The sequence below is a fragment of the Anabrus simplex genome, chromosome 1, assembly GCF_040414725.1.
Source record: "Anabrus simplex isolate iqAnaSimp1 chromosome 1, ASM4041472v1, whole genome shotgun sequence".
Lineage (NCBI taxonomy): Eukaryota > Metazoa > Arthropoda > Insecta > Orthoptera > Tettigoniidae > Anabrus > Anabrus simplex.
This window is the reverse complement of record NC_090265.1, coordinates 961295973-961318898: the sequence shown is the minus strand read 5'-3', so window position 1 is coordinate 961318898 and position 22926 is coordinate 961295973. Positions and strand designations below refer to the sequence as shown.

Sequence of the window (22926 nt, the reverse complement as noted above, 5' to 3'; positions counted from 1 at the left end):
GTATATTCCATGTTCCATATCTCATAATCCTTTTTCCTCGCCACGTCATTGGGTACTGCAATCCGGTATATCTTTCGTTTCGACTTTTCATGGAAGTTATTTCGGGCATGTGAGATATGGACCCACAGTGCCTATAGGGCAGTGAGGGGGCTGCCCTTTTCTGGCCTCTGCCCCTGCCATGCTGCAACTTCAGGACTGATGGTGTTCTCATTCCCTACTCCCTGAGACGAAGATCTTCTTCCTTCAGGACCTACAGCTGAAGGTCTGTCATTTAGTCTGGTTCCTCACCCTCACCCTCGACCTTACTGACAAAGGTAACCCTGCCAGGAACCGAAGCTCCCGCCGGCATCCCTCTTGGGATCACTGATGCACGCAAGCCTTCCCACCACGTCAGGGTACCAGACCATGGGGGAGGGAGGGCTTCCCCACTTAAGGGGTTACTCAGTGACCTTTTCACCACAGTAACAGCAATATGTAGAATTTTGCAAAACATAATTTGAAATGTAGTGCCCATACTGACATAAATAAGACTTCTTTTGTTCAGTGAATGTTGAATTTCCACGACCGCATTGTACTCAAAATAGTTTGGTAAGAGCATACTACATGAATTCTCAAGGTTGTGGGTTCAGATCCCACTGGTGAGCAGTTAGCCGTTTTTGTTCTTGGGTATTTAATATCTCTTCTGTATGTACTGTGTGTGCTGAGCATGACCTAATATATTGAAAGTCTGAGTTCTTTTGATCTCTTGCATATGCTATATACATCACACTTCTGGTGAAAAAATAGGTGATAATATAACCAATATTACAAAATGAATTAAAGAAAGATTGCTTCATTTGAATGAATATGTTAAACGTATACACAATTGATTCAAAATATAAAATACTCACAAGATCCCTTCAGTTATAAAAGTTTCTGTATGTATTTTTATTAAAGTAACTAAATGTTACATGTCCCTGGTGTATGATCGTTCTGTTTTTTCCTTATGTTACCTGTAGACAATGTTATTGTCTTTCAGGAGATCCAGAGGAAAAAAGTGGAATATTTAACCTACATACCTGATGAACCAAGTTTAGATCACCCCGAAGCTGTACACATAGTAATTAAATTGCCTGATGGAACACGTCTCGAGCGTCGATTTTTGCAGACCCATTCTTTGGAGGTATGTGATTCACTCGCTCATACTAACTAGCATATGTCCTGTCTTTTCATAGACTAACTATTAGGGAATTCACATCAAACTACAGTACTTATAGCACCAATAAATAAGCTATACAGAATTTACCAGCAATCCTATAATCCTAGAACTACCAAAATAAAATCGGTCAGTTGCACATCTGGGGGTGGGGAGCAAAATTTACTCCCTATTATTTTCAACACACTAATTGAGTTTTAATACAAAATACCTGTGATCTACTGTAAACAGTTAACGACTGCTCTCACAAACAAAAAAGAATGAAATGCCATGCAAGTAGTTGTGTAGTATTGAATAGGCGGAAATTTTATACTAGAATTTAGAATGAAATGCATAGTGTATAATGGTAATAGTTAAGTTACAAATCATAGGAGCATTACAAAAGTTCATTGATCTTCACTTTCACTCTCACAGTGTTTATTAAAGATAATAGTTTTTGTAGAATGAGCCTTGCAAACATATTTGGAACATATGCAGCAAAGTGTTGTTACTTTATCGTATCTTGTTCTTGTTCGTAGAGTGAACGGATTTCAAACATCGATGGCATCTTAGTCTTGTTCATGATAGAGTAGAAACTCTAGTTGGAGGAGCACTGGATAAAGAACTTCAAAGGCCACTTTAGATAGTGAAATTGTAGGTTTTTCCAAACCTAATACTATTTCTGCCGTGTCTTCTACAGTTGGTCTAATGAGGTGTTCTTCCAGCTCCATCGTACACAGCCTGCTGAGATTCGATTTCTTCTTATTCCAGTCAGAGTTATTCTTGGTGAATATATTCTAAGAGCAACAATAGTCGTAAGTGCCAACATTCAAAGTATCGAGATGAGAGTCCAATTATTTGACTTTGTGGCCAGAGAGAAAATCTGTTACGTGGAAGTCGGGCAGATGGGGTCAAAAATTGCCCGCTCTGTGAAAGAGTATTGTAGGAGCTCAATAATAATAGAAATTCAAATAATGACTATGTGACAACTTAGTAGACATATTAAGTGACAGCTATTTAAAATATTGTTTTTCCAGAGTATAAATTGTGCATTTAACACCCAAAAATGAGATGACGCTGGCAATTCTTGCCTCCCCCCCCCCCCCCCCCACTTGGAAGTTCTAGGGTTAAGGATGCATGTATAGAAAATCACATTTTTTGTGTAAAGGGTCACTTATTGTGAGGTATAGATGAAAATGTGCTGAATATATGCAGAACATGGTAACAAGTCTGAAAGATTAACTGTCAATACTAGATCGAGATATTACTCTTCAAAAAGTGCTGAGAGAGATTATTTGAAGTGTGTAGTGTAAAAGAGAACTAGTATACCTACTACCTTATATTATTGATATCATTTTCAACAGCTCAATAAGAAATTTTTATATTAGTATCACACTTGTGAATGAATTATGGGGTACACTGGACATAGAAAGGAAGGACTTACCTGAGGCATTGGCGTAATAAGGTTGTGTGTATGTATTTAAAAAATTTACAATTTGCTTTACGTCGTACCGATATAGATAGTTCTTACGGCGATGATGGGATAGGAAAGAGCTAGAAACAGGAAGGAAGTGGTTGTGGCCTTAATTAAGGTACAACCACAGCATTTGCCTGGTGTGAAAATGGGAAACCATGGAAAATAATCTTTTGGACTGCCAACAGTTGGATTTAAACTCACTATCTCCCGAATACAAGCTTACAGCTACATGACCCATACCACGCAGCCACTTGTTCGGTTAGATTGTATACTGCTAAGTAAAATGACACTAAGCTAGTTTGTATTGTAGTCATCACTGGTGTGAGTGAAAGAGGAGATCATGAAAAGTGAGGCAGCAGAGTGATAATATTTTATAGAATATGGAAAGGAATACTCGACAGAGAAAGGATACTGAAAGGCAAAGATCGTAATGGATACACAAGATGAAGCTTCTCAACTTCAAGCCTCTGTCTGCTCTCTGCTTATGAAGAAAATTATATGCACAGTGGGATGCATTTGCTAATCATTATTTTGTGGGATGGATAGATAATTATTTTACTGTATAGGAACTGAATAATGATCATATCTCTATTTGTACCTGCCCTGTTTATTTACCTATACTTTCTCTTGAGTGTGGTGCTTCTTGAAGCAAACACTTGTATTCATACCTGGCTGTTTTTGAGCAGGTGTTACTGAAGGCTTGGATTTCTCTTCTTTGTACACCGAGTGAGCTGGCCGCGTAGCAGCGAGTTCTAATCCCACCTCTGACAGCCCTGAAAATGGTTTCCCATTTTCACACCAGGCAAATCATGGAGCTGTGCCTTAATTAACTCTCTTAGTACCAGGCGTGAAGTGCATACCCATGCAAAAAATGCCAAGTATATTTAATGCCATTTGCTCACACTAAAATATTCATGGAAATTGAACAGTTGATCACAGCATACTGAAATTTGCTCTGATTCTAACCATTATATGAAGGTCGATCAAATATAAATGGGATTTTTGTTCCTGAACATCAACAGTTGGTAGGACTGGCCCCGTGCTTTTGCTATGCTTAGGCAGGACCATTAGGAGTGGGGAGTGTGTGCTGTTAAGTATTTCCCGCCGTTTCGTCAGTAACGCTCACAACGTCGGAGCAACAGGTGCACCCCTCTACTGCGCAACACGTAATTATAAAATTTCTTGCTAATGAAGGAGTTACAGCGGCGAAAATGTGCCAGAGATTGACTTCACAGTTCGATGATCAAACATCGTCAAGGACGCGTGTGATTGCCTGGCATAAAAAGTTCGAGGAAGGACGAGAACATGTGGAAAATCAGCAACACGATTGCCACCCTCGGACCAGCATTACAGATGAAAACATTCCTGCAGTTAAAGGCATTATTGACGACGATCGACAGGCGAGAGTGTCAGAAATTGCAGAACAAGTCAGAATCGGTTATGGGTGCTGTCAAGCAATCGTCACAAATGACCTACAGTTCCGTAAAGTGTGTTCCAGATGTTGTCCCTTGGCTTTTGACTGAAAATCTGAAATTGAGACAGCAAGGTTTGCGGAAGAAGGTGATGCATTTTTGAGTTGGATCGTCACCTGTGACGAAACATAGGTCCACCATTACACTCCCTAATCCAAACAAGCCAGTAAGGAGTGGTGGAGGAAAGGGAAGGCAGCACCAGTGAAAGCCAAGACTCTACTGTCAGCTGGCAAGGTTCTTGCAACTGTTTTCTTCGATCGATGAGGCATTTTGGATTGATTTTTTGCATGAGCGATGCATAATCAATGCTGCTTACTAGTGAGAGCTGTTGAACAAGGTGAGGGTTGCATATTGCCGCAAAAGACAAACTAATCGATTCTACAGGTCATCCTCCTCCATGACAATGCATGGCCCTATACTGCAGCTCTGTCTCCAAGCTACAGGAAATGTACTGGACTACACTTGATCATCCTCCTTACAGTCCGGACCACCCTGCAATTTCCATTTGTTCGAACTGCTTCAAGAAGCTGTAAGAGGGCAATGATTTGAAGATGACGAGTGTGGAAGACTTCATGTGCAACTGGCTGTTGACACGACCCTGTTCTGTTTACGATGAGGGCATCAAAAACTTGGCCATATGCTGGGACAAATGCATTTCCAAAGCAGGACACTATGTGGAAAAATAAATTGTAATTGCCGTGTGTTTTTCAATAAATGAATTTAAATAAAAAATAAAATCCTCTTTATATTTGATCCCCCTCGTATTGCTACACATCCTACAGTTGATGTAAAAATCCTAAACTTCAAAATGCATATGTAAATGATTTTTATAGGTTGCTACAATTTAAAAAAAATCCAAATTCTGCTTGCATTTTCTCACAAGGTTTTTTTGAAATCCAAATACAAGTTATATAATGACATCATACACAACACCTGCTATTCATTATAAATGAAGCAAACAACAACAAAAAAATTCTTATATAATTAAACAGCACGTGTACATTTCTTCACTTTTTTTTTTTTTTGCAAAAAATATGAACATTTCTTTTTGATAATAATCTAATTTATTTTTTAATAATCTCACTTATTTATAAGACAGTTATTCATAAGACAGCTGAGGCGCTGGCCTTCTGACCGCAACATGGCAGGTCCGATCGTGGCTCAGTTCGGTGGTATTTTAAGGTGCTCAAATACGTCAGCCCCCTGTCTGTAGATTTACTGGCACTTAAAATAAAGATCTCCTGTGGGACTCTGGCACCTCGGCGTCTCCGTAAACCTTAAAAGTAGTTAGTGGGACATAAAGCCAATAACATTGTTATTATAAAACTTCCAAATATTACTCTCTTACTCTTCTGTTTGAAAACTGTGCATAAATTCAAGAGCAAAAAAAAAAAAAAAAAAAAAAAATTGATTTACATATCATCATTTTAGAGTTCCATTTTCCCAGGTACTGTGGGCGAGCCTCTTCCACTCTGTCTTATTGAGATACGTTCTGTTGTTAATGACGTCCTCCAGTGTCCTTCCAGTGGATTCTTGGTCTTCTCACCAACTATTTTCCTGCTACATGTCTCTCCAAGTTAACATAAGCTGTTCTTGTTAGCTCCACCCTCAATACATACCCAAACCACCTCAGTCTGAACATGCTGACCAAATCTAACATTATGCAGATAAAAACATACTGGAAATGTTAATATTCATGGAAACACAACTCTATAACTGATGTACATACCTGCCAATTGTTACTAGCCCATGTCAAGGCTTGGAAGTGGAGGCCTCGCCCACACATGCTAGAGAGGCATCCATGGTTCCTCCACATGGGTGATACGGTGGTTCAGGGGAAGTGGGGCTGGTGATTGAGGTGAAGGCTCACTGGGGTGTGCTGGAACCAACACATCACTTTGCTCTGCGTAGCCTGGACGAGCCACAGGTTGGGAAAGGGGCGATCCCAACCTAGGGGCGAAAGTCATGGCTGTGAACTCAGTCATGATAATGCCAAGTGGAGACCACATGAGTAGGCCTACTGTAGGGGGAACAAATCTGGCTAGGTTCGGGCCAGGGGCGGACCGCTAGATGGACAATTGAGGGGCGTGGTCTCTGCTACAGAGAGCCTGAGTTGCGGGAAGACAATGTCTGGCTGTATGCCTCTCCACGGATGGTGAGAACGACGCTCAGGACCCTAGAAGGGGCAGAAACCCTATGATTGATTGAAATATGGATGCTTATAAAGAACCAGTTTCAAAATTTTGACATCAAGGGAAGCCATGGACGCTCCAATAGAGCAGATCTGGGAACAAGCCCAAGATTAAGGAATGGACACAGAAGTCCCAATTGGACAGGCTGTCGCAGACTCAAAACAAGAAATCTCAACAGAAGCTCCAGTAGAGCAGACTGCTACCACAGGCAAACCAGGAACGTCCGTAGAGACAGAACTGCAGATTTCTGCATCGAAAATCAACAGATTTCATATTGACAGACCACCTCGCAACAGTGCATATTACAAGGAAAGGAAGAGAGCGAGGAAGGAAGCCAAAATAGTGGCTGGAACTTGGACGGAGAAGAAGCCAAAGAACAGGGATCGGCGAGAGGCTGTCCCTCCAAGAACGCCCAAAAGGCCAAGGTTGGGGAATAGTACGCCATCAAGTTCGGCTACAAAATCACCCTCCAAGAAAACCTAGTGTTGGCAAGGATGGTTCTGAAAGTTCTACAGGCCAACCTAGAAACAGAAAGAATAGACGGTCATGTCCTTTTCGGAAAGACTAACTTCAATCAAGGTAGCAATAATACCTAAAACCTTTCCAGACAGGAAACTGAAGGAGGAAGGCATGAAGGAACTTTCATCTGCTCTGATAGCGCAAATGAAACCACTGTCGGACGGATGCCTTCCAGGCTTCTTCGAGTCTCTAAGGCTGGAAAGTGGAGCAATGGTACTGATCTGTGCAAATCCAGAAACTAGAAGCTGGCTGGAACAGACAGTGGCCAATTGCAACCCTTGGAAAGGAGAGAATTTGGAGGTGGCAGAACCCAAGGAGGTGCTGAATACTACTAAGGTCATCACCAAGTTTCCTCTTCCATTTGACAACATGAAGGTTGATGATGTGCTTGTCAGGATACATCAGCACGACACCAAACTTCCGACAAAAGAGTAGAGAGTCCTGAATGGAACAACCACTGATGTCACAGGAAGGACAATTGTTTTTTTTTTTTTTTTTTTTTGCTAGGGGCTTTACGTCGCACCGACACAGATAGGTCTTATGGCGACGATAGGATAGGAAAGGCCTAGGAGTTGGAAGGAAGCGGCCGTGGCCTTAATTAAGGTACAGCCCCAGCATTTGCCTGGTGTGAAAATGGGAAACCACGGAAAACCATCTTCAGGGCTGCCGATAGTGGGATTCGAACCTACTATCTCCCGGATGCAAGCTCACAGCCGCGCGCCTCTTCGCGCACGGCCAACTCGCCCGGTGACAATTGTTTTGACCCGTCATGAAAGAGATTTTGAAGAGCTCCAGAAGAGAGGCCTTAAAGCCAAGCTTGGACTTGGGCACATCAAATTTAAAGTAATTAAGGGAGAAACAAAATCTAGCGTTGGCAAGGATGGTACTGAAAGTTCTACAGACCAACCTAGAACGTAAAATTTCAGCTGTGGCCAATTTCGTCAGGAAGTTAAAGTTCGGGGCTATCGATTTGGCTCTTTATACAAGAGCCATAGGTAAGCTAATGTATGATACTACATCGAATATGCCGAGAACATGGTTATTTGCGAGCAGAAAACTAAAATGCCTTCTCTTGCAGGAACATTGTTCAAAGGACGTAGTGGTGGCCAAGATAAAACTTGGAAATTGGGAAGATCCCAGAGAAATAACCATAGGCTCTGCATAACTCCCATATGACTCAACTAATCTGCCCCCATCAGAGAAGTTGAGAACCTAATTTGCAACGCAAAGAGGAAAGGCAAACACCTAGTTCTAGGAACAGGTGCAAATTCACACCACACAGCGTGGGACAGTATAATAATAATAATAATCGTATGGCCTCAGCTACCGTGTGCAGACATTTCAATTTGACGCCATCTGGCTGTCTGCTCGTCAATTTCGACGTTCCGTTTTTCTCTAGGCCCCCACTAGGTGGCAGACCGAGTAAACCGAAACTCTCTTGGGCGTCTATGGCTGAGATTTAATTAATTTTGTCGGGTAAACACCAAATGTGTCACCAGAGATCTTTTACATGCCGACATCGTACGACATGGAGTGTCGAATGGACTTTTTCCGCCCTTCAAAAATCCGACTACCTCTGCCGGGTTTGAACCCGCTATCTTGGGATCCGGAGGCCGACACTCTACCGCTGATCCACAGAGGCAGCTGTGGGACAGTATGAACTGCAATGTAAGAGGTGAGTCTTTACTACAGTTTATTAGTGGAACTGAGTTGACAAAACTAAACCTAGGAAACAAGCCTACATTGCACATATTGCAAACTATATTAAAGACTGGAAGGTGCTGGAGGAACCATCATTGGCAGACCAGCAGCACATCCAATTTGCAATAGATGCGAGACTGTGTGGGATTGGGATGTATTGAGACCCGAAAAGAACTAACTGGGATAGATACAAAGAAGTTCTGGGGAAGGCTGTACAAAAAATTCCAGCTAATGTGAGAGGACAGAAAGAATTGGATGAGTCATTGGAACTATTAGAATAGGCCATTATAGACTCATTCCATGACAACTGTCCTCTCAAAGAAAAGAAAAACACCAAAAAAGTAAGGTGGTGGAACAACAAACTAGCCAAAATGAAAAAAGAGGTTAGGATGTTGTATAGAATATCATGTAGAAATGGTATGTGGGACATATATTATAGGAAACTCGCCGAGTATAACCTAGAGATACGGAAAGCAAAAAGAAAATCTTGGAGACCGTTCTGTGAGAAAGTGGAATCACACACTGAAACAGCAAGGCTCCAGAAGGTTCTTAAAGCAACCCATATAAATCAGGTGCGGACACTGAAGAACCAGATGGGTCGTTTACTCAGGCGGGGAAGGACACGCTGGAGATGCTAATGGCATGTCACTTTCCTGAGGCTGAGGAGATGACACAAGAAGAAACGGTTGGAACAGAGACCGGAGCCGAATAGCAGACTGGAACTGTGCCAACAGAATAATAAAACACAACCATGTAAAATGGGCAATTGACACGTTTCACCCTATAAAGGCTCCATGACCAGATGAGATACTTCTGATACTCCCACAGGAAGGACGGCAGATACTAGTCAATGCCCTGATGGACCTCTTCAGAGCTAGTCTAGCTGTAGGGTACGTGCTGATCATGGTCTAAAGCTAAAGCAGTATTCATACCTAACCCTGGAAGGGGCAAACTATGCCCAAGCCAAAGCATACAGACCATTATGTTTAACCTCCTTCATGCTAAAAGCAATAGAGAAAATTCTGGATAAATATATCGGAAGAATGGTGCAACTGAACTCAACGTTACATGAAAATCAGTTTGCATATAGACTTGGGAGATACACTGATGTAGCACTCCACCAGTTGGTTTGTAAACTAGAGGAAAGCCTAGAATATAAAGAAATTGCACTGGCGGCATTTCTAGATATAGAAGGAGCCTTCAGCAATACAACCTATGACTCTATGATCAAAGCATTGGAAAAGAGCAAGGTCAGTAAAACTGTCGTCGAATGGATTAAATCCACATTAAACGGAAGGAAGATAAAAACAACCCTGTTTGAAGAAACGCTGACGATTAGGGCCGCCCGAGGCTGTGCTCAGGGAGGAGTTCTTTTGCCTCTGCTGTGGAACCTCGTGGTGAACAAAATCATAGCAATGCTCAACGAACAGGGTTTCGATACACAAGGATACGCAGATGACCTAGTGATAGTGGTATGAGGTAAGGTGATGAGTGTTATCCAAGACCTCATGCAAAGATCACTCAACCTTGTGGAGAACTGGTGTCGGGAAGAACAACTATCAGTCAACCTGAACAAGTTAACTCTGGTCCCTTTTACAAGAAGGAGAAAATTAGAGGGAAAGAGATTCACTGAAGCTCTTTGGGCAAGATATATATATATGGAAGAACAGGCACTACACCTAGGTGTAGTGTTAGATAAAAATCTAACCTGGAATCCACATAGAGAAAGGAACATAACCCGGGCCAAGAACTTGCTGTTTGCATGTAAAAGAGCTGTTGGGAAGACATGGGGCCTAAGACCATCAGTGGTAATGTGGATATACACAATGATCATTAGACCGTTGATGGCCTATACTGCAATCATCTGGTGGCAGAAAGTAAGTCAAGGAAAAGTCAGCAGTAGATTGGATAACCTACAGAGAATAGCATGTATAGCCATAACTGGGGCTATGAGAACTATCTCGACAGAAGTCTTGAATACTTTACTAGACCTCCCATTACTATGCAATTTCATAAAAGGACGGGCTAGAATGAGTTCATATAGATTGGCGTAATCAGAGTACTGGAATGCACAAAGACCCAATTTAGGTCACTGTAAAATTAACAGAGTAATAACAGAGAAAGTTCTACAAATGCCTTCTGATCATATAATACCAAAGTACAACTTTGAAAAACTGTTTGAGACCCAAATAATAATAAAAAAGAAGACTGGGATATCAACAAATGGAATGCTGAAAAAGATATAGTGTGGTGGACTGATGGCTCCAAGACTGTAGATGGCACAGGAGGAGGGATCAACGTGGGAAGACCTGAGAGATCAATCCAGATGAGCCTGGGCAGATACACTACAGTCTTTCAAGCTGAAATGATAGCTATCACAACATGTCGTGAAGAAAATCTGAAAATGAACTATAGGGATAAGAACATTTTCATTTTTACGGACAGCCAAGCATCCATTAAGGCACTGGAGTCAGTCCGGATAATATCCAGAATTGTCTGGTATTGCCAGTCACTTCTGAATCTCTCAAAGTACAACATTGTCAAAATAATATGGTTACCAGGGCATGCAGGTATAGAAAGAAATGAAAAGGCAGATAAACTGGCCAGGAAAGGGGCAGAAACACATTTTGTAGGCCCAGAACCTGTATGCAGGATTTCCTATGGACAAGCCAGATACTACATAGGAAAATGGGTACAAAAGAAACAAATGGAAAACTGGAAAAATTCTCCAGGATGCAGGCTTGCAATGGAACTGATAAAAGGACCAAACAAGAAGCATATTAAAGAACTGTTGAAACTCAGCAGAGAAAATATAAGATGGTAGTAAGACTGTTGACAGGACACCGCCATCTGAAAAAACACCTACATAGAATTGGAGTAATAAGAGACAACATATGTAGGAAATGCAATGAAGCAGAGGAATCAGCTGAACACATACTCTTCGAATGTGAGGCGCTGGATATAATCAGACTCTCAACTCTAGGACTACCAGGTGAAATGAGAGAAAAAATCCAAGAAGACCCAGTAAGAACAACCTGCAGCTTTGTGAAGGGAGCAGGTATATGTGGATGGGAATGAAGGAAAAACATGGTAGCAAAAGATCTTAGAGGTCGACGCTAATTAGGAACTAATATTTAGAGGCCCCATGAAGAAAAAAAAGGAGAAGAAGACGTACCTGTCAACCCTTTCGTTTTACCCGGAAACTTTCCGTTTTTTTACCTATCGTCCAGTTTTCCGATTTAATTTTACTTCTTCCTATTTTTGAACACCATAACCTCCAGTAGGGTCAATACTCTTCCCCTAGGATGAATTCTTATGTGCCTGTGTAATTTGCGCAACCTTATTTTCAAGCAATCGTGTTTCGCTCTCACTATAGCAGTGTGTTTGCCTTCTAGCTGGGAATTCGGGACAGCAATCGTCCTACTAGCAAGAGAGACCACAGACTCCATTAATAATAATGGTGTATGGCCTCCGGAGAGGCCTGGTGCAGGTCTTTTTGTAGTAGACGGCTTATTAGGCGACCTGCATGTCTGTGAAGATGAAGATGAGGGCCCTACCTAGGATGATTTCTAATGTTGAATACACTACACACACCCAGCCCCCGAGCCATTGGAATTAACCAATTAAGGTTAAAATCCCCGGCCCGGTCGGGAATCGAACCCGGGACCCTCTGAACCGAAGGCCAGTACGCTAACCATTCAGCCAACGAGTCGGACACAGACTCCATTAATTAATTGGGATGAAAGAATTTGTTATTGTGTGGTTCACACGCTGTTTAACATCGTTCTGTGCATAGTTTCGTTGGAAGTGTAGACCACGTGTTTTTTCTTGCGGTTCTGTCCTTTTTCCCCTGTCGAAGTCGTAATAATGTATGAGACATATTAATCTGTTTTGTATGTGGTAGTTTCGTGTATTTCAGTGCATTAATGTTCATTCTTACTTCATAATTTTATTGACACGTATGTATTTTCGGGAGTTGTGTTGGTGACAGTTTCTGGTATTTTCTCTTCACGATATGGCAACAAACCATAAATGTTACCTCCAATTGTTCAGAGGTACCTATAAAATTGAATTTCTGTTCATTTTACAGCCTAATAAAGGAAACTATTATGCATTTTTACCGTATGTCGGTCTGATATAAATATTATTTGTATGTGTGTATGAAATTGACAAGTCTCTGGCTACAGTTGCACAGTATGATGGTACGGCTGATGTTCATGCAAGTGTTAGATCAGAGAACTAAACCCGATTAGGAACAATGAATATTTTAACAATGAATGGGAAGGAAAATGAATTGATTGACCTAAGGGAGAGACAAAATTCGACATCCTGGGGTTAATTGAAGAAAAAGGGAAAGGAATGAAGAAACTAAGAAAGGGGTACACCTTGTACTGGATGGGTAACAGTAAAGAGAAAAGAAATGGAGTAGGATTTATAGTGAATCAGAATGTTGAACCAATAGCTGAAGTTCAATATGTAAATGAAAGAATTAAAATAATGCACGTACAAATAAACAAGGAACTACTGAAGATAGTACAGGTTTATGCTCCACAGACAGTATGTAGCATGGAAGAGAAAGATAATTTCCTCAATGAACTGCAAACACACATTGTTGGAGATGGGATCATGATAATGGGAGATCTGAATGCCCATGTGGGAACTGATAGAATGGGATACTAGAATGTTCTGGACCCACATGGGTATGGCGATAGAAATGAAGATGGAGAGAAACTGTTGGACTTTTGTATCAGAAATAACCTGATAATAAAGAACACATGGTCTAGAAAGAGAGATAGCCATAAGATCAGTCGATATAGTTCGAATAGACAGTATGGAACACTCGTCGATTTTATAGTAACAGACCGAGAATGGGGAAGATACGCATGAATATGAAGATAATCCCCGGTGAAAGTATGGAAGGTGATCATAGATTATTAATTGTGGAATTAAAACAAGTAAAAGTCCCTAAAATTGTACTGAAGAGGAAACCAAAGATCAGGATTTGGGAATTGGAGGAGGAGGAGGAGGAGGAGGATGAAAGAATGGCATTCCAAGAGTGTATAAAAAGGAAGTTGCCTAACACAGAAATACGAAGTTGAGAAGAAGATTGGGACAATTTAAGACAGACATTTGTGGAAGCAGCAATTGAGGTATGCGGGAAAACAAAAGCAAAGGTTAAGGGAAAGGAGACACGGTGGTGGACAGACAAAATAAAAAAAGAAATAAAAGAAAGGAACAAGGTGAAGAAAGAAGTGGATAAGGAAAAGCAAAAAACGTATTAGAGGGATGAGAATAACATAGAAAGGTTACATGTGGAACACAAACGATTGAAACTACAAATAAAGAGGGGTATCAGGGAAGAAAAGGAGAAATGTTGGGGAGAGTTTGCGGACAAAATTTAGCAATATAGTCAAGGAGATCAGAAACTATTATATAGAGTAATAAAATTGAAAAGAATAAATTAAGAAAAAATCAAGGCATTAGATAGAGAAGATGGATCCATAGAACACAGCGAAAAGGGTCATCAGAAGGTGATGGCAAAATATTTTGAAAAACTTTATAATGAGGATGACTGCTCGGAGGAAGGAGATTAAAAAAATTGAAATAATAAATGGAGAAAAACAAGAGAACCCAATAACATAGTTGGAACTTGAAAGAGCAGTGAAAGCAATGACCAAAGGTAAAGCAAGTGGAAAAGACGAATTCAATGCTGATATGATTAAGACAGCAGGAAGCATTGGATTACAGTGGCTATACTGAGCCCTCAATGCCATATGGAAGGATGAAAGGATTCCTGAAGATTGGCAACAAGGAAGCATTGTACCACTGTTCAAAAAAGGAAATAGGAAGAAATTTGAAAATTATAGAGATATAACCCTATTATCACATGGGCTAAAAATAATGGAGAAAGTCATTAGACAAAAGACTGAGGAATGTAATAGAAACACAGTTAGAGGAAGAACAATATGACTTTAGACCAAAGATATCAACAATAGACTTGATATTTACAGTGCAAACGATAATGAAAAAACACCTGGAAAGGAACAAGGAAATCATCTTCATATTTTTGGATTTGGGAAAAACCTTATGATACAGTTAAGAGAAAACATGTATGAGAATGCCTACATAAAAAGAATGTACCAAAAACATTAATTAACAAGATAAAAATGTTGTATTGTGAGAGTAAAAGCAGTGTACAAGTGAGGAGTGGTGACTCTGAAACATTTTATACAAAAGGTCTTGAGCAAGGAAGTGCACTGTCGCCATTATTGTTTATTATATTGATGGATGAAATCATAAAACCTGTAAAACAGAGTATCAGTAGTGATGAAGTGAATGCTTCAGTTGATGTGGTGATTTAAGGAAAGGGAGAAAAGGAAGTACAAAAGAGACTGGACATTTATAATGAAAATCTGGAGTAGTTTGGAGTGGTAATTAGTAAAAAGGAAACTGTAGTCATGCACTGTGGAAAAGAGAAAAAGAAAAGCCAAGTGAAGATAGATGGAGAACGGTTAGAGAATGTAGAACAGTTTATTTATCTGGGTAGCATTATTAATGGAAGAAATGAAATCAACCCTGAAATTAATAACAGATTAAGTAAAGGCACAACATTTTAGCATCAAGTCAGAGAGCTTTTATAGGATGACAAAGTACCCAAGAGAACGAAATTAACATTGTATAAAAAGTATTTCATACCAATTGTAACATACGGACTAGAAATGCTGGTAACTAATAAGAGACAAGATAATAATATAATAATTTCGTGTGGCTATTTCTAGCCGAGTGCAGCCCTTGGAAGGCAGACCCTCCGATGAGGGTGGGCGGCATCTGCCATACGTAGGTAACTGCGTGTTATTGTGGTGGAGGATAATGTTATGTGTGGTTTGTGAGTTGCAGGGATGTTGGGGACAGCACAAACACCCAGCCCCCGAACCACTGGAATTAACCAGTGAAGGTTAAAATCCCCTACCTGGCCGGGAATTGAACCCGCTACCCTCTGAACCAATGGCCAGTACGCTGACCATTCAGCCAACGAGTCGGACAGAGACAAGATAGTAAGATCCAAGCAGTAGATGTGAAATTTTTAAGAACATCAGTTAAAAAGGCAAGAAGAGATAGAATTCAAAATATTAAAATCAGAGAAGAGCTAAATACAGAACCGTTAGTACAGAACGTACAGAAAGCAAGACTGAGATGGTTTGGACATGTAAAAAGAATGGGAAAGGAACAGGTAGCAAGAAGGGAATTAGAAAGAGAAGTTAAGGGAAAGAGACCAGTTGGAAAACCGAGAAGAAGGTGAAAGGATCAGATTTGGAAGGACATTAGGGAAGGTGGATTGGATATGGCAGAAGTAATGGAGCAGGAAATGTGGAAGGACAGAAAGACGTCGAGGAGGCTTGTTCACCACACCTGGGCGACTGGAGTGGGACATTGATGATGATGATGATGTGTGTCATAATTGAGAATGATTAGGTACAATTTCTTGTAACCCTTTTAATATTTCCTTAGTTTAAGATTTTAAATTTAATGGTCAAGTCACATTGTAACTGTAAATATGTATGCGTTTTATCTTGTCCTTTTTTCATCAAGACCGCGGCGCATTGTACATGATAAAATCCAAGACCTTAAAAAAAATTGTCCTATTTTTAATTTTTAAAAGTTGTCAGGTATACATGTATCCGTTTATATGCCCTGACTAACTTCATGTCAGAGTCAACATGAAAGTCTTCCCTAGAGTCATGTTGGTCCAATATGGAATTTGGATACTCTCGTGCAGGTTCATTGTTGTTGTTTGGGTCATCGGTCCACAGACTGGCTTGATGCAGCTCTCCATGCCATCCTATCCTGTGCTAACCTTTTCAGTTTTATATAACTGCTACGTCCTACATCTGCCCTAATTTGCTTGTCATATTTATACCTTGATCTTACCCTACTGTTCTTATCCCCTACATTTCCCTCAAAAACCAACTGAACAAGTCCTGGGTGTTTTAAGATGTGTCCTATCATTCTATCTCTTCTTCTCATCAAATTTAGCCAAATTGATCTCCTCTCATCAATTCGTTTATTGTCTAGGTTAGTACACAAAGATCACATGACAATAAGGTAATTAATATAGGCTACTACTACATTACAATACTACTTAGTTGTACTAAATTGTTATCCTACAACACCCTAACAGGATGAAAACTGCTGTTAATTGCTGAAACCCAAAAGGAAAACACAAGAATCACACAATTCTAACAGCATTTAAGTCTACCCTAATTACTACAACAGAATTCTAGTAAGAGTTACTACAGATACTTCTATTATACTACACATATATTTCACAAGAATAGAATAAGCACACTAATTTCTAATAAGATACTACAGTACACTACAATAATTTTCAACTACGTTCAGACAGATCTTAATTACAACAGGTTATTACTAAGCACAAACAGAAATGGAAATTACAATTATAGTTTGGAATTCGCAAGAACTACTCAAAGATTACCAACAAAGCTAAGTGCATAGACAGATTATTATTAGTAGTTAAATAAATTTTGTCAGTTTCACCTTTTCAATACAAAGTTTTGCAATTTGTTTACATTACAAGTTAATTTAATTTGGTACTAGTTTCGACCTAAGGTCAAGTTCATCATCAGCCATAACACAAATTATACAATATATCAAATAGTCCAAAAACAATGAACATGTGAGAGTCAAAATTAGACAGATTTTGAATATTGTAGTGTACCGTTACAAAGTTAAAACTGAAAATAGAGGGTGGTCACAATGATATTAAAAAATTTTAAATTGTGCACACAATACATTAAAATAAGGCAATTGGATGCCGCTAAGCAATGTTTCTAGTTAACTGATCTTGATGCTGAAGAAGATTCTTAAAAATGTGTTGCATTCCATTACAAAGTTCTAATAGATGACGTCGTGTGGTAGCAGTGACATGAGGTTGAGTCATGTACAACTAGCTACGTTCTACACATCACAGCGCAAGGTCAGACTTCTTGTTCCGCATTAAACTGCAAATCTTTACCACCTGTACCTTAGAACTAATCTGACCTTCATGTGCAACATTTGCCCTCAGCATTAAGAACATCAACTGGAAGTTTTTTAACGGCATCAGTGTACTTTGTTTTAACATTAATCATATTATGTGCACAACTTAATGTCATTGCTACCACACAACATCACCTGACTATTAGAACTTTGTAATGGAATGAAACACATTTTTAAGAATCTTCTTCAGCATCAAGTTCAATTAACTAGAAACATTGCTTAGCGGCATCCAGTTGCCTTATTTTAATGTAATGTGTGAACAATTTTAAAATGTTAAAGATCATTGTGACTACCCTTTATCTTCAGTTTTAACTTTATAACGGTACACTACAATATTCAAAATCTGTATAATTTTAACTCTCACGTGTTCATTTTATGTCATTGTATTATACATTGTTTTTGGACCGTTAGATATATTGTATAATTTGTGTAATGGCTGATGATGACCTTGACCTTATGTCGAAACTAGTACCAAATTAAATTAACTTGTAATGTAAACACATTGCAAAACTTTGTATTGAAAAGGTGGAACTGATAAAATGTATTCAACTACACTCACAGTTCAATACAGACCAATTAACATGAAGTATAGATCCCTTAATACTAATAGTCAGATTACTGTATCTACACTACAGTTCTTAACTGAAATGCAGTTATGTTATCTTTACAGTTGCTGGATTACTATTATATTTCCTACTACACGAGATGGAGAATAAAAGTGTCCTTAAATGATGAAAAATATGATGTTGACTACAATAACAATCTAAAAACTTTAGTCAAATCTACGTCGGGAATTTAAATTGCAATTATTGGGATATGGGAATTTGATTATTAACTTTTACTCGATGAATAATCAAAGGTGTAAAATGCGAAGTATGCTGGGGACTTGAAACTACAAATTATCGGAATACAGTATACAGCTGATTCTTGTATTATTGATTTTTCAGCTACCCTCTACTCTTTGATCTCATCGGAATGCAGCTAACAATCGTCAACAATCCAAAGACCGTTGAGTAATTCAACAGTGAAATACCATGTATTCTTTTGAACTTATTTCTTTAAATCGAAGTTTACAGGCATGTCATGTTAATTGAAAAAAACTATTACCTTTGGGATAGTTTGAATGGATATCTGTATGAAATACTGTGTCTATTGTCTGCTCGAATGTAAAAGCTGCGGAAGTTAGAACTCCTTATGATCTGTCTTTGTATTATACTAACAAACCTACAGATATTTTTAAAAAAATTTAAAAAGTTAATATTATTACCTAAATGATTTCCTAAACCTAAATTCGAAACAAGCTAGCTAGCCTACGTAACCTAGAAAACGTGATCTACTGAACACCAACTGATCTACTTGATATAAAATTCAAATAAATAACACTACTCCCAATTTCTACCAGCATGCACTAAACACCAGTATATAATTTGCACTAAATGGATCACACACACACAAAGTTAAACTATTTCAATAGGTTTTAACTACTTTATAATTATGATAATGCAAGAACTCTCTCAACAGCCGACCATTCACAAGCGCATCCAACAATCTCAACCCTTGTGCTGATAGGGACTAAACTTAGACTTAAACGGCATCCAGAGTGTCACTGAGGCCATTTTATAGATTTGTATTGGCATTTATTAGGTCATCAAAATCTGGGCCATGATGACAACGATCATCATTATCATGAGGTAGGGAAAGGGTGAAATACAGTGTTGGCACTTAGGCCTTTTTAAAAAAAATGCTATTTGTTTGGAGCGTGAACCTAAAAAGATCTTTTGTCCCTACTTGCACCATACGTGAGGAACCTACCTGTATGTTGTAAATGGCAGAAGTGTAAAGTTGACACGTAGCCTATTTCTGTTGAATTACTCCAAGGATCTTAACTTCCCCATCCAGCGGATGATTCGCTGTCAGCAGCATCATATGCCCTCACTCCATATAAAAACTGCAGAAAAGTTTGGGATTAAAGCCAGTCTTTTGGCACTCAGTCTAGTGATTAGAAGTTGTACCACCACCTCTCCTACCCTGTTGGCTAACTTTCTGATAGTGAAACATTTTTTTTTTCCACCAACAGGACTTGAACCAGCTAACTAAGGTGTCAGACCTTAGACTTGATGCCTCAGTGATCATGGCCTGCAGGTAGGCTCTTGTGTAATGATAACTCTGCTGTAAACATATAGCTCATTTCCATCTTGATGTGATAGCCATGTGATATTTTCACTGGCATCTGACCAAGGCAGCTATACGATACATGTGGGATTTAAAAAAAAAAGTCATATCCTGTGGTTCAGATTCCACATAATACATAAAACTGGAAGTCGCGTAGCTATGATCATGATATCATGTTAAAAAAAATAATTGTTTCCAGCTGACATACTGTAAATTATAAATGTTTTGTTGCAGGCAATATTCTACTACGTCTTCTGTCATCCACTCTCTCCCAACAACTTTGAAATTGCCACCAATTTTCCAAAACGTGTGCTGCCTTGTTGTCCACGAGGAGAGGGTCAGGTTCAAACCCTAGGGGATGCAGGTCTGCGGCACAGAGAAGTACTTTTCGTGTATGATTTGGAAGCGTGATTGTTAGGTGTGAGGTGTGCATTACTTTGTATGTAACTGTACTTTAAGCTATGAATTTTGTAAATAAAATGTTAACTTTGGTTGACAGGCTCCAGTAACTCTAATGAGACACATTTTACAAGAAAATTATTTCTTACACAAACTTAGCAAATACTTCAAAACTGCAGATAACCAGTAAAATACAGATAATTTGTGTTTGAGCACAGCTTCAAGCTTAAAGGCATGCTCATCTTCTTATAAGAATGATACATATAGTATATTTCATGTTCTACATTCTACTGGAGTTACTTAATGTATGAATTTTTGGTACCATCTTTGTGAGAAATAATTCACACTAAGTTCTTCTTCCTTGTTGTGTACTATGGACAATCATAAGTGTTTCATGTTACTTCATTCATTGTAAATACTTGCTTTGAAGTATGCACTAATTTGTAATGTGCGATGTTGCAACAACTGGATGATAATACAGATTTGCTTTTAGTAATTTGATGGTGGTGTTTTCAAACTGATTGTGCACTTTTCATGTCTTGTTGCAGGTAGTATCTTTGAAATTTTTTATTAGATAATAGTTTAATCTAGTATTGTGTGAAATACTGTTGGATGGTCAGCTGGGCTAGCAAAAAGACTTTCTCATACGTTGAACTAGCTCAGTATGGGAGGCATAATTACAGAGATGCCAACTATTATGATTTACGAATCACACACCACAAATTACGATTTTTTGTTGATTTTTAAATCTAAGTGTATGAAGTGTTCAAAAGGACACACAAGGAATGCCATTACAGCTTGAATTCTCAGAATCTTATTTTCGGATTTCTCAGTAATCATTTATACCCCTTTCCTGTCCCTCGTTTAAGAATATTTAGAGTTTTCACACGCCAAACTCTGTGTGTGCTTCCAGTACTGGAAAAATAGGCGCCTGTGAAGTGGTAATATCTTGTGGAGTTGTCTTTGTTCGTCACATAATCAGACTTCCATGCAAATATACGAGTTCTTTTGTCTTTGTATTGGCGGCAAAGTGGTTACAAACTCCCTTTTATTGTGAATACTGTGTGCGTGACTGTTGAAGAAGTATTTATTGTGATTTTGGTTGCCAGTTTTACATAATATATTGCTCTTCTATGATATATGCTAATCATGTGTTAGGAAATGTGAAAGGTTTGAAATAATGAAGTGATTTGTTGTGCAGGAAAATACGTATGATGACGTTACCGTAACTAGTGACGCTAGTAATGAACCAAAAAATAGTTTAAAAATTTAGGGAGGAATACTCGAAAGAATGGCCCTGTTTACTGCATTCCTCAAAATCTCATTCACACGTGTCTTGTAGTGTGTGTAGCCGCAATTTTTCAGAGGCGCATGATGAGGAAGAACATGACTGAATTCCGTCCTAATATGAACTCCGAACTGTTAAGTGCTCTGTGTAGTGCAGAGGATGCTCATGATATCAAAAGAAAAAGCATGTCACCAGTGTACGTTTACCAAACAGGAACTACAAGCTGCTAAGGGAGCAATTACAGTACTCAGCAAAAGAAATGATCCTTCAACCTCCACTCAGATATGTACTGCAGATCACCTGTTACTTTAGCAGGTAAGAATCATAAACTCTTTATATGCCAGTCTTTGAATATGTTACATCTGGTTGAATTGTATGTTGTTCATTGATTTTTCAATGATATGTAATCCCCCCCCCCATTGCCCTAACAGCTGCATTACGAACTGCCTTTCTTGAAAGTTGGCATCTCTGTAATTATCAGCTGAAATACTTTGGTAATATCTAAACTGTGTCTGGCTCATCAGTCCATAGACTGGCTTGATGCAGTTCTCCATGCCACCCTATCCTGTGCTTTTTCATTTATGTAACTAGTACATCCTATATTTGCTCTAATCTGTTTCTGAAATTCATACCTTGGTGTACCCATACCATTCTTACCTACACTTCCTTCAATAACTAACTAAACAAGTCCTGAGTGTCTTAAGAAGAGTCATAACATTCTCTCTTATTCTGATCAGATTTTACCAAATTGTTTTCTTCTCACCAGTTCGATTCAGTATCTCTTTGTTCCTGCGATTTGGTATACCCATCGCACCTTAAGCATTCTTCTGTAACACCACATTTCAAATGCATCTATTCTCGTTTCTGAGCTACCCCCTGTGGGTAGAGGACGCAGACGAAGAATACACCCACGGTATCCCCTGCCTGTTATAAGAGGTGACTAAAAGGGGTGACCAAGGGATGATTATATTAGAACTATGAAACTCCTTGTGATTAGTACCACCACGTGGGCAACACCATGGGTCGCTTTTACTTGGGTGTAGTTCCACTATGTTAGGTACCGCATAGGTTTGTGATTAGTGACAAATGAGAGTGTGACTGCTTTTACAGTACCTGTGATTAGTAGCACTATATGAGGAACACTACAGAATAGTAAGAGTCCCTGTGGTTAGTACGCTTAGGTGATGAACACCATAGGTTTGCGTTGCATGTCAATGGCGCCGCAATGTGCGAAACACAGTAGGTCTGTAATACATGTGCAGATTTCATTACCTGTGAGTAGTACCATAATGTGTGGAATACCGCGAGTCTATGCTACTTGTGATTAGTACCGCAACATGACAAATACCATGGTTCTACTTTTCTAACGATAAGTACCATTGTGAGGGGCCGATGACTTGGATTTTGGACTCCTTTGACTACAAGCATCGTCGATTCAGTATCGTGCTATAGAAGCAGTCCCTTGGTCAGTAATA

The 22926-nt window shown here is 39.3% G+C and overlaps 1 protein-coding gene across 2 annotated transcripts in view; it reads left to right on the top strand.

The window, feature by feature from the left end:
• Faf2 (Fas-associated factor 2) overlaps positions 1 to 20664 on the top strand; it is a 154390-nt gene extending 133726 nt beyond the window's left edge. The window contains exons 7-9 of one of the 2 annotated variants that reach the window (XM_067136758.2): positions 1019 to 1162; positions 19670 to 19734; positions 19999 to 20664. In XM_067136758.2, coding sequence (XP_066992859.1) covers positions 1019 to 1162; positions 19670 to 19734; positions 19999 to 20119 — 330 coding nt within the window. In that variant the 3' untranslated portion in view covers positions 20120 to 20664. The remainder of the gene's footprint in view (positions 1 to 1018; positions 1163 to 19669; positions 19735 to 19998) is intronic. The other variant, XM_067136759.2, reaches the window with a different exon arrangement.
• The last annotated feature ends 2262 nt before the right edge of the window (positions 20665 to 22926 follow it).